Below are 12,521 nucleotides of genomic sequence, written 5' to 3'. Positions count from 1 at the left end.
ATGATGCACAAGTTGGACATCCGTCTAATAGGGCTGGACAACATGCACCAAAAATTACACATCATTTTTTAGCTGAGTGGAAAGATATTCTTTCTTTAAACAAATACATGAATGTTGCCACTGTTAAAAACAAAATTAGGTCCTTGACATCCAGTACCAAGAAATGGAGATTAAATGGAGTTGTCTTTTATGTTTGTAGTAAATATGAAATTTATGAAAAATTATAAAACAAATTCAAAAGTTGGCTGCCACTTTCTGCAATGCACTCTTGGTAGTGGTGTCAAATAACTGATTTACCCTTCTTTTTATGGAGTTTCATCCTTAAAGCCTCTTCTGATTTGAACCTAAATGAGTTCTAGCAAAGACAAGAGTGATAAAGAAGTTACTTTAATATAGACCTGGGTAAGTACAAACCAAGACATGGGAAAACTGTCCACTCAGGGTGCACAACATATACATATACAAGTTTTAGGCATTGCCTGATGTGTCATAGCCCATGGCTTGGGGGGGGGGGGGTTAACACATTTAGACTATGTGTGTCACTCAGCAGCCAACATCAAGCTCAACGGCATCACTTTTGTCCAGACCTTTTGACCACTGGTGATACACCCGAAACCTGCTGGTGGTTTTTGAGCCCTTGGGATAGCCACATCACAACCAGGGGCTAATGGCAACCCCACCGAGATGGTATCTTAGGCAGGGACTTCTTGCCACATCCGCCCCTGGAATTCGTTATCTATTAAACAGATTATTTTCCCATTCCCTTGGTCAAATTCAAGGACATCCAGAGCACAGCCAGGGTTGTATCAATCCCAATGGGGCTCTCAGGCTGCTTACTCACCACATCCACACTTCACTTCAGCCTCAGTGTTTGGCCCAAACATGCCTAAAAGTTCTGCACAGTACTGTAGATTTCTTAATTTTCCCCAAAATGTAAAAAAAAATAGTGTTTCTTTGTACAACATACAGTTCATACTGTATAAAAGGCACTAATGTTAATCTGATAACATTATGTCTATAAAGAGTTCCCTTCAATGATATATTTGATTTTGGAACAAATGCTACCTAAAGAGTTAACACATTAAATAACAAAACATATATTGTTACTAGGGATGCCCAATATTTGAGTTGCTGGTATCCGGTATTGAAACAGATATTCAAATGTAGTTCAGACCTAAAACTTTAAACTCACACGTTAAAGTGTGAGAAATGATCATCAGTAAAGAAAAAGACTTCAGCTTACATAGATCTGTTGGCCCAGCCTAAAACTTCCCTAAATTATTTGTTCATATGACCAATAGTTACAGCTGATATGGGCAGATTTTTAAAGCCAAAATACTGGTTGTAAATATCAGCAGAAATTTTCAGATCTGCAGATATCCTTTTTTTTTCTCGAGCTTATATCTGCTGATGCTGATATTATGTCAATAATATTGTGTATCCTAGAATCAATATTAAAACAAAGGAATAACACACTGATGTGAAGTCATAGATTTTTTTATTTATTGCCAACATGTATATATGTAACGTGTAACACCTCATTATGAAATCCTGCTCATATACAAAGGCCAGCAGAGCTGTGTGTTTCCATTACAGTGTCAGTAGATGCTACTCCATGTCCACATAGAGGAGAGAGAGAGAGAGATTGGTGATATACTGTCTGAGTCAGTCCACAAAACCCTTGATAAAGTTCACCTCAACCCTCATTTTCACCTCATTGGAGGTCAAACACTAAAAGAAGTAAAATAACATCTGTATTTTGTGTCTATGCATCTTGGCTAAGAATAAAGACTGACTGTCTGGGCCCTGTAGAGCCAGAGAGAAAGGCCACTTGGGAGGGTAGCAGCACAAAATGCTCATCTGCAAATAAACATGGACATGACACCAAACAGAGAAATAAAATAAAATAAAACTAAGTGTTCCAGTCAACACAGTGCTCTGAGTATAAAACAACTCTCAGCTTTCTGTGAACTGCACTGCAAAAAATAATCATCAAAAGTACCTAAAAGAAAGCTGTCTCCTTACCTGATTTTATGGCATTCAGCTGAATAGTTTCTACAGTAAAAAATAATAATAATTTACATTATATCTCTTTAATTTAGTGATCTAAAGTAAAATGTACTGGAACATAAGACGACTATTATTTTGGTCAATATATAAAACCTTTGAACATATTAAATGTTTTCATTGTCATTAGTAGATAGCAAAAATATACAAACCAAGATGAAATACCCTTTTTAATGTCCCATATACAGTATAAATATCAATCTAGGCATGATTTGAAGCTACTGTATAGCGATATTAAACATAAATGAAAGTGTTCAAATACAATGGAAAACAACTGCTTATACTGTTTTCCCCTTTCTGAGTGGTCGCTACAATGACTAACTGCCCTTTTCTTAGACACAACAAATGACAGACATGAAAAACAGGCGAGGCTTTGATTACATATATGTGCACATCATAAAATAATAATAACAATGATAAAATTTTCTACTCCCAACTAATTCATCACACCTCTGGATAAAACAGTGATGATTTGGTCTGAATTGATCAAATTATACACATTCAAATACACAAATAAGATGTGGAACACTACAAAGAGAAAGGTTTTGGCACCGAGTTGTGTTCAGAGGATTTGCAAAGCCCTGCAAACCCACAACAGAAGCATGTCCCTCCGTAAGCGATGCTTCTGCTGTGCTTTAACTGCTCCAGTTTCATCTGCTGTGTGGTACATGAGTTTGTGTGTTTGTGTTGATGTGCGTCAGCTGAGGAGCGTGATTTAGTGACCATTCAGAAAGGGTGCTAAGACTGCTTACAAGGCCTCAAATTCGTCGATTCTCTGCTTGGTGTTGCCCTGCCGGATCTGTCGCAGGGTCTTGTACTTGTCTCGGCCATGCCGAATGTTTTCGCTGTGGAGGAGGTCATTCTGGGTGTTCTTGGATTCATCACGTGCCTGAGCCAACTCTGAGGTCAAAGCCTAAGGGGAGGAAGAAGATGAGACATGAAGTGAATCCTCTAAAAACACTACAGCTTGTTTAATTTAAAGCATAAAAGCACTTCAGTGGCCTGTCACAGTAATGTTTCTCCAATAAACGGAGGATTTGTGTCCAAAAATCACTGCCTTGTCCTTTAATTAAAAGACAGTCAGTAGTTGTATTGACTGTGAGCAGTTTGTTTTGGTCACTGACAGGTGCTGTGTAAACTATTTATGTCATCTGTTTAACCTGAAGCCACTGGCAGCATCTTGTGTGAAAAAAAAAAAAAAATCCCAGGGAATGCTGAATGCTTGTACATAAAGAGTCTTTCTTTGTTTTTTCCTGTCTTAGTATGTAATGAAATATAAGGTGTAGGCCACTGAGTCCATGGAAGCACATAGTTGATGAAAAACATAAAAATGGAAGAAAATTAAACTGGTCATAGTGGATAAGGGCGAGACTGCCCTGGAGTGAGCTTAAACTGGGTGTGCAGCAGTTACATGCTGAGAAATAAGGGTGCATCTCACCAAACCTGTTCAGTTTGGTTTGGACAAACTCTTGTTTGTTTACCACATTATTCTGTGTGTTTGGGTGAGTGTGAAAGGTGAAATATTACACCACAGGTGTGATAGATCAGGGCAAAGGCTTGTGAGTAAAACTTCGAATAGCTTCTGGAGTTTAAAAGTGATCTGATCACATTCTGTTCAGGTAGTGTAAATGTATATTTATGCAGTATCAGTTGGGAATGATTATCTTAAGAAGATATAACAAATCATTTGGGAAAAAAACTGGGTGCTTCCAATTACATAACTTGGCTCATTCTTGCATTCTCTCCCCTCAACTAACAGTAAATCCTTCTCTCCCTGTCATGATGAAAGGTCTCCCAATTCCTTAAATGTCCCTAGAGGAGGATGGAGGACAGAAAAGTCTTCTTGAGGAGCTCAGACCGAGGAAACACCAGTCTTTCCCAGAAGTGTTCTGACGATGACGCGTTATGATTGGTTCGGCGGTGCAAATCCAAAGCTGCACCTCTCCACAGATGATGACTTTTTTTCCCATTATACTCTTAAAGCACTGATCTGTTTAAAATATGCCAGTATAACATGTGCAGATGGTAAATATAATGATGCACTTAGTAACTTTATGCAGGGTAATTTAATCTCAGAGAACTGTGGCATCACTTTGGCAGAAAGCTGCATGTAAGTATTGATTATTTCTACATAGCTTTTACAATCAAGGAGTTTCCTGAATATTTGTTCGGCGGACTTTGAGGTGGATCAGCTGTGCAGCTGGTACGTGATGTCACTCAGATAAAAGCCTGGTAAACACTGTGCAATTTTGGGCTGTCAACGTTCATTTCTTGTATATCTGTGTATGACCATCTGCGATTCAACAGCATTTAGTGGGAGCAGTCATCGCACAGTCTGCACACATCAAACTCATGACTTCATGATTCATATTGCACAGTGTAGCTTTCCAGAAACATAAGAATACTAAAAACGCACAGTCTGTAGGAGGCATAAGACCCAAAGAAACAACTTGATTGAGGGATACAAAGAAACCAAAAGACAGTTGAGATGCAGCCAATGTCTTCATATAAGTGAGGGTGGAGTTTTTATCCACCAGATTTTATGCAAAATTTTAATTTGCACTTTAAAAACCTGAGGGGATATGATAGAAATAAATCACGTCTAACTGAACCCAGTATGTTGAAGTGAAGTTGAAGTAATATAATTTAAATGTTGAAGCCCACTACCTAGCAAAGCAGTGTATCACTTAACAGACATTGTGGCTTTGACTGGTTGTAGCATCTACAGATATTTTGTCTCAGTCACTGTTGCCATACAGGTAACAGAGAGAGACTTTTCTCACATCACTTCAACCAAACTGCAAATAAACGTTTCTTGTTTGGTTTTCAACATCCTCACCTTCAGCTGTTTCTGCACACGCTCATTCTTCTCGGCCTCAGTGAGGCGGTCCTCCTCGTTGCGGTGGTCGTTGATGCCTTCATTCTGCAGGTCAGCGCTGTGCGTGCTGGTGTTCTCCTCACTGTCACTGTTGTCGTCCACGTGGTCTTCCATTGGAGGAGGAGGAGGTGGTGGGGGAGGTGGTGTGGTCATCACCATGTGAAGCTCCTCCTTGGTCTTCATCAGATCGGCCTGGGCTTCCTTAGCCTGACCAGAACAGAGGAAACACACAGGTTTTACTCAAAGCTGAGATGGACTGTCTGTTTTTTTCCATTCACAATTATGGTGTGTTTGGTTCAGCAAACCCTGATCTTGCAAGTGTTTCTACCGCTGACTGTGCCCTTTCTCTGTCAAACGGGCATGGTCACTCTGGAGAGCAAGAAGTGACGTTCCACTGTTCCTAACAAAAGCTGCATCAGTTATGCAACAGCACGGCATCATGGCAGCGCCTCACAATTTAGCCTGCCAGTAAACTCAATGAAGAAGAATGCATTACAGTAAGCAAGAGGAAACAATGGAGGAGATCCTGCATTTTATGTTCTTTATGTACTGGCATTGTTCGCGCTACACAAAAAAACGCTCTGTAAGGTCTGACAGGTACATTTGGTCCCCTCACAGGAGGATGCTAAAAATAGGACAGTACAGAAGGGTTATATTGGTACCTTTCACGACTTTTGACAGGGGAAACATATAGCTTACCTCACCAAACTAAACTCCCTGTCATCACCCTTTTGTTTCTCTTTTATACCCCATTGAGTTCAGAGCTTTTTGAACCAAAATCTCAACCACATTGGTTAGTGTTTTGGGGGAAATTGTAAAAGAAAAGAGTCAAAACATATCTAACCTCTTTTTTGCAAGTGTGATCTATTTTACTTTGATGTAAATTGTTCATGTCTGATGACTGAAATGTTTGAAACAACCTTAGTTTATGGGTCAAAGATCTCACCCTCTGCTCCCAGCAGATGGCCTCGTGCTCCTTTTGTCTCCTGGCGTCCTCCAAGCAATTGATCTTAGATGTGTGCTCAGCCAGCTCAGCAGCCTGAAAAACAACAGAAGAAACATCTGTTTTAAAAAAATCATAAAGACAAATAGGTGGAAAAAGAAGTAAAACCATTACAAAAACTTTACAAATGTGGCACCATTTAAAAGAAAAATACTGGCTTTCCAGTGGTATAAGATTAATTGCCAAGGATTGTTACAACAAAGAAATAATCTACCAAACACAATTTCCTTACTTTACGTGCTAGGTTAAGTTGCAGCAGATGGGTGTTTGGCATAAGTCTGGTTCTGCTTGAGGTCTGCCTGTTAACAAGGCATTTTTTCTTTTCCACTGAAACTTTAAGCTAAATGTTGCTTCATGCTGAGGCCATGGTGAATTAATGTTTTTTTAACTATATGATAAAAAGTCTTGAGATAACATTTGTTACTAATTGGCTCTACACAAATAAAAAATGACTAATTGCTTTGCTGGGTGAAAAATCTAGAAACAATGGTCTGCAAAGCGTGAGTGGTTCTGACTGGTGGGTTGTGGAGCTGTTTTCAATAGGTCGTGAATTTGTGCTTTGAAAAAAATTGTGCCAAACGTTCTTGAGATTTTGGCTTATTTATCCAGTTTACTAGGATAGACATCTCTCAAAGAAAACATCAAACAAAATCTACAGTATCACAACTATGCAGGATGAAATCACATATTTGCATGCATGTCCTGTCTCTTTGTCCAGTCACATGTTTTCTCTCCATCTAAGGTCCAAACTGCAACATTTTTCATTAAATTCAGTGGTTAGAAAATTTTGGACATTTGGGTCACAGTTTCACATCAAGAAGGTGGTGGTGGGCTCTATGGCTGGACCAGAAGAGAACCACTGCTGTTGAGGACTTACTGAAACTTTTTCCAAAATGTTCTAATAACCTTAATTTTGATTTTAAAAAACAAAACAAAACAAAACAAAACAAGGAGCTCTCTGCAAAAAATGACAAAAGATGAGCATGAAGAGTAAAAAAGAAGCCATAAGTCAAGCCTCCTGATAGAACCAGACTCTCCATCCCAACAGTGGGACAGTTTGTCTTTCTTCACACTGAACCAACTAGAGGCTGTTGTGTTCAATGCTGCACCTGCTGTAGCTGTCTAATGGGTGTGTGTGTGTTCATGAAGAAACTGAAAAGACTCCTACAGTGGAGCACTGAGCAATGACAGTGTTATGTGAGAGGTGTTGAGCAGGAAAACTGCTCACACAGGGACACATTGTTTTATTATCAATCAATGGCATGCTGCTAACTGGAGTCCTGCATGTCTTTTTCAGTCTCGGTTATTGGATGGGACTTAATCCTTTGCACAAGCGTCTTAATAGGGTTTAAGGATGCAGTTTGTCACAGCATGTGTTTGTGGTTAACACAGCTTTACTGTCCGTGCTTATGGAGTGAAGGAGGGAGCAGCTCATAGACCTGTGGGTGGTCCACAGTCGAGTGACTCAGGGTGAAAGGGGCAGTGAGACTGAAGCAGTGGGGTGTGGTCCAGCTGCTGCTCCAGGGTGGTTCTGTCTGGAGTTACAGCACTGAGGCACTGCTCAGCACACTGCCACGGAACTTGCCTCATACAGAGCTGAACAAAGTCCTATTAGAATGACTAGTGTGATCTTTGATGAAAGATTGTTTAATGTCCCAAAATACTCACCAGCTGCTCCTGACTCTTCTTCTGGTCCTCAGCCTGACGAGCAAGCTCCTCTTTAGCTAGCAGGGCAGCCTGACGCTCTGCCCCCAGACGAGCCGCCTCTTCCTCAGCTCTCCTCCGCTCCTGATCAAGACATACGGCTCTCTGAATCTGCTCCTCCAGGTCTGTTATAAAGATGTGGCAGAGGGATGAAGAGAAATGAAACAAATGCTTCAACACTGTACGCAGCTACAAGAATGTTAAAGTTTAACACCAGATATTTCATGAATTATTCAAAGTAAATGATAAAGTGCACTATGTTAGACACTTCATTAGTATCTATAAAAACATAAAAAGATCAAAATAGAATGCCTACATTTTCACAGGGTTCAATGCTTCAGGGCAGCACTTTAGAAGATCAGTTTTTACTCTCTGATGTTGAACATGCTACTCACACATAGACTGTAAAAGATGTACATGCAAAAACCTGGATCCTATGGAAATGCACTAATGGAGAGAGTGAGAGCTGCTGCCCACAAAGGAACATCATTGAAGTGGTTAGGGGTCTGATACTTTGCCCTAGGATACCTTGGCAGTTGTCAAGAAGTGGGCTGGCAACCAAACCAAATTCCAAATTTTGTCCAACCAGAGCTTTAACTGGTGATCCTCTGGTCTCGATCCCTAGTCTTTACAGCCTGAGCTACTGCTGCTCCAAATGAAGCTTGGAGGATACGGCAGCAGTAGCTCAGTCTGTAAGGACTTAGGTTTTAACATGTTTTGAAGAGGGTCAGATAAACTACTTAAATGAAGTGTAATCCCTCAGCCAGCAACAGCTACAGCATAATTTAAGCTAACAAAACTAACAACAACTCAGCTGACAGGCTAAAGCCATAAGAGCTCTACTCCCCTACAAACTTTTCTCTCTGCTGTAACATAGGAGAGAGGGGTGAATCTGCGGATGTGGATAACTGAAAATATTGGTGCACTTAACCCTAATTTGCTTTCACTGCCTTGTCAGTGGCATGCAAATGGGTATGCATGCGTACGCATTGGCTAATACTAATAGCCAATGCTCCGTAGCAACCTCTGTCATCAGTGTGTGAATGAGGAGTGAAGGACATGAAAGGGTATGAATGGGTAGGTGTGACCTGCAGTGTAAAAGTGCTTTGAACAGTCAGACGACTAGAAAATTGCTATACGCATATGAGTAGCACATGAACATCTTTATACACATGATTTGCGGGGCTGACACCTTTCATTCAATTGGTTGGATGGTTGGCCGATACGCTCTCATCTGACCAAGATTCTTGTTAGTCGTTTGGTCATGCGCACACATGCGTGTGTAAGAAACGGCTGAGTGTGCAGGTGATCGAGTGACAGAAGCGTCAGGAGAGAGGAGCAATTCAGCGCTGGGCAATACAGGCAGAGAAACACACAAAAAGAGGTGGAACATGTCTCTGTTGTCTCCCAGCGGTTACGCTGGAAACAACACATCTTAAACTCGACATGAAGATGCAGATTTTTTGTAGCCTATGGAAGTGGCGCTGAGAGTGTCCCTACTCTGCCCTCTGTTAGAGTCTCAACTCCAACGGTCTGTTTGATTCACTAGTGAGTAAATTCATGGTATTGTCCGTTCATCATCTGATTTAAATATTTACGACAGGGGTAGTGTATGTTAAACAGACAGAAAGCAAAAGAGAGAAACGACGATGTCTACTGGTCATGAAGTCCCCACCAGTGGATTTAAAGGGGACATATTATGCTAAAACCACTTTTTTAGGCTTTTCTAACAAAAATATGTGCCCCTGGCCTGTCCACGATCCCCTCAAGTACTAAAAAAAAAAATCAATTCCCTTTACCCCTCTCTTTCTCCACCTTTTAGAAAATGTGTGCTGAAACAAGCCGTTCTCAGATTTTACCCTCGTGACCTCACATGGGGTGCCAGAGCAGTTGCAAAAATAAATGATAATTGCATTAAATGGAACTGCTCAAGCACTGAATGGAACTGTGCAAAATTTCGTTGTACTTGTGTACGATGACAATAAAGACTCTGATTTCTGATTTCTGATGGGGAGTAAGCACCCGCCCCCAAGTTCGGTTTGCCCTCCCCGCTTGGAAGAAAGTTCCATCCTCGTCTAATGCTCTTCCTCTCAGCTGCCAGCTGAGATGCTGGATAGCTCAGTAGCTTACCCTGCTGACTATGGTCTGGGAGATTGATGGTTCAAATCCCAGTCAGGTCCTAAACTTTGGATAAAAGTGTCTGTAACATTGTAACATCAGGAGAGCCACATCCATTTCCTGAGAGGGGTGTGATCAAGGGCGGAGTCAGACAGATCAGTAACATTCAAAGCCACAGAAACAAACGGCTTGCTCCAAGAAGGGCTAAAACAGACATGCAAAAATCCTATACTAGAGTGTTTTTTCAGCAACAAACTTCACAAGTATGTTTTGGGGACCTCTGAGACCAATATAAACTTGTCTTAAATAGGTAAAATATGTCCCCTTTAACTCCCTTCACCTCTGTAAATGCTGCTTAAATCCTGATATATACTCATACATGGCACAGTGCAGACTGGAACAAGTGGTTCTGCTAATAGTTATCATTATAAATTATAGGAACAATGATAATATTTTGTAGGATTTATGATGCAAAAATGAGTATATGCAAACAGAGGCTAATTTGTGATGTGCTACAACTCTAACCTATCATGAGCTTCATGCTATAACTGTATACATTACCATATGGATGCTAAAATCATTCAGCTTACACTCAGACTTCTTGCTGCTTCATCACCCAGAGTGTTTACAAAACAAAACGAAACCAGTGTCTTTCAATTTCACCTGCCTGCATGTATTTTCAAAAACAGACATACATAATAGCCCCTGAGGCCCCTCTCTCACCTCTCTCTGCCTTCTTGGTCTTCTCCTCAAATTGTAACAGCCTCATCATCAGGTCCTGCTTTTCCACCTCCATTCGCTCCTTCTCCTTCTCGATGGCCTCTCTCTTCTTCTTCTCATTCTCCAGTTGCGCCCTGCAGATAAGACAGAGCCGCCATCAGCCAACAAAGAGAGCTGACACTGTTTGATACATGCTGTAGTTACGGCTGATAAACAACAGTGGAGGAGCCCCCATAAGATAGATATCATGTATGTCACAAGATCACAATTTGCAGCAGATACCTTATTATAGTTTGGAAAGAAGGCATGCTTTATGCTTGAAAACAGAGGCACCATGACACTATTGCACAATCCATTCAGCCTTACGAAACATTATTAACATTATCTTTGTAAACATTATTAATGCTACCGAGTAAAAACCTAGGCCAGAGGACCAAACATTTCTTTTTATATTTCCTTGCATTGTTCTATCACATCTATGGGTTTAATTAAGTTTAAACTAGCATTCTTATCATAGCCTTGTATCTGTTTTTGGCCTACAGCCCAGCTCCTCTCACAGACTCCAACCACTGTGAGCTTCTGTGTGTCTGAACCTTCACTTTCTATCCGCTAACGCCTGCTGATCTAATGGCTCTCCTCCTGGTATTCACTGTGTTGTCTGCTCGCCGTTACATCACCATGTTTGAACAGCTGTCCAGAGCAGACAGAGGGCTGGCAGCTGGAGCTGAGACCAGGGTCAACATTCATTCATGTTCAGTTCAGCCAATAGAGGAAGTACATTTCCCACACTTGAAAAGGAATGCTGTCATACTGTCCTGTGAATGGTGGCTTCACTTTACATATTGAATGTGTTGTTGTGTGGATGGTTCAGCCTGCGTAGAATAAGGTCAAACTATTACATTACCATTCATAAGTGTTCTGCTGGCCTTAATCTGTACTGGCACTTCATGTTTCTCGGTTTGTAATTTAAGAATAAAAACAAAGAATCATATCTATGAAATCTGAAATGTGAGGTCAAGTAGTTTGTAATTAGTTAGCAGGATGGGGCATTGTAACAGGGCTTGAACACATTTAAAGCTACGGGTCATTTACTGTTGCATATGGACTCGTAGCCTTAGAAACATATTCAGAAATGTCTGCTTTTACATTTTATTTATTAAGATATGACATTTTGCCCAAAGGTGGAGCACCTAAGAGGTATCTCGCAGTCCCCTCTAACAGTTGCTCTGGTCAGTCTAGTTGACGACTCACTTATTGCTTTCTGTTTGATGTAATCATTTAGTGGAGGCAGTGCTAGCCCATGTAAGACTTTATATCTAGAAGCCTTTTTAAAAAAGCAGTGATAATTTCTTGGTCACATGTTTTCTTTGCCTTGCTCTAGTGGCTTTTTACATCCAATGCCATCATATAGTCATTAGAATGTTTGACACATTTCTCAGTGCCAAATGTTTCCCCAAACAGCTGATTTCAAGACCCAATCAAGTCTTGTAGCTTTGCTGCATCATCTTCCTGCCATCTATTAGTCTTCTTTTTAGTGTGTTTTGCTGTGTCTGCTTTTTTGATAGTTTAACAGTGGTTAGCAAAATGTATAGAGCATTATTAGTAGCTGGATTGGGGTATGCATACTACTCCCTAAAGGTAGGCATACAGCGTGCGATTTCCAGCTGACTCTGCAACAGTCATGGTGGAAAGTCAACTCATGCTGTGCGACTGAATCGCTTACAACACATGAGCATCATGCATGGTTTATGTGCTCACACTATGTGATCCGATGGTCTAGCATGGCCTGAGAGCTGACACTGTACGAGTGAAGTCAGGACAGACTGTGACAGAAATCTGTGGATTTTACTTTGAAAATATCTCACATACTGAGGTTGAAGTCATATTTAGTCACATCTCTCTCTATCACACACACAAACAGCATCACTATTTCACTAACTGTGTCAGCTTGAGGTAGGCAGTCTAGGCAAATTGTCTGCTTGTCTATTTCCTTTACAATCGGGGGGGGCGAGGCGGGGGCTGTTGTTTTAA

The 12,521-nt window shown here is 40.8% G+C and overlaps 1 protein-coding gene across 2 annotated transcripts in view; it reads right to left on the bottom strand.

Moving 5' to 3' along the window:
* Positions 1–1,481: 1,481 nt before the first annotated feature.
* ezrb (ezrin b) overlaps positions 1,482–12,521 on the bottom strand; it is a 46,407-nt gene continuing 35,367 nt past the window's right edge. For both annotated transcript variants that reach the window (XM_041805442.1, XM_041805443.1), the window contains exons 10-14: positions 10,494–10,624; positions 7,617–7,777; positions 5,892–5,984; positions 4,907–5,152; positions 1,482–2,980 (exon numbers count right to left, since the gene is read on the bottom strand). In XM_041805442.1, the coding sequence (XP_041661376.1) occupies positions 2,816–2,980; positions 4,907–5,152; positions 5,892–5,984; positions 7,617–7,777; positions 10,494–10,624 (796 nt within the window). In that variant the 3' untranslated portion in view covers positions 1,482–2,815. The remainder of the gene's footprint in view (positions 2,981–4,906; positions 5,153–5,891; positions 5,985–7,616; positions 7,778–10,493; positions 10,625–12,521) is intronic.

This window comes from Cheilinus undulatus, linkage group 14, assembly GCF_018320785.1.
Source record: "Cheilinus undulatus linkage group 14, ASM1832078v1, whole genome shotgun sequence".
Taxonomy (NCBI): Eukaryota; Metazoa; Chordata; class Actinopteri; order Labriformes; family Labridae; genus Cheilinus; species Cheilinus undulatus.
This window is presented reverse-complemented; position numbering and strand designations above follow the sequence as displayed.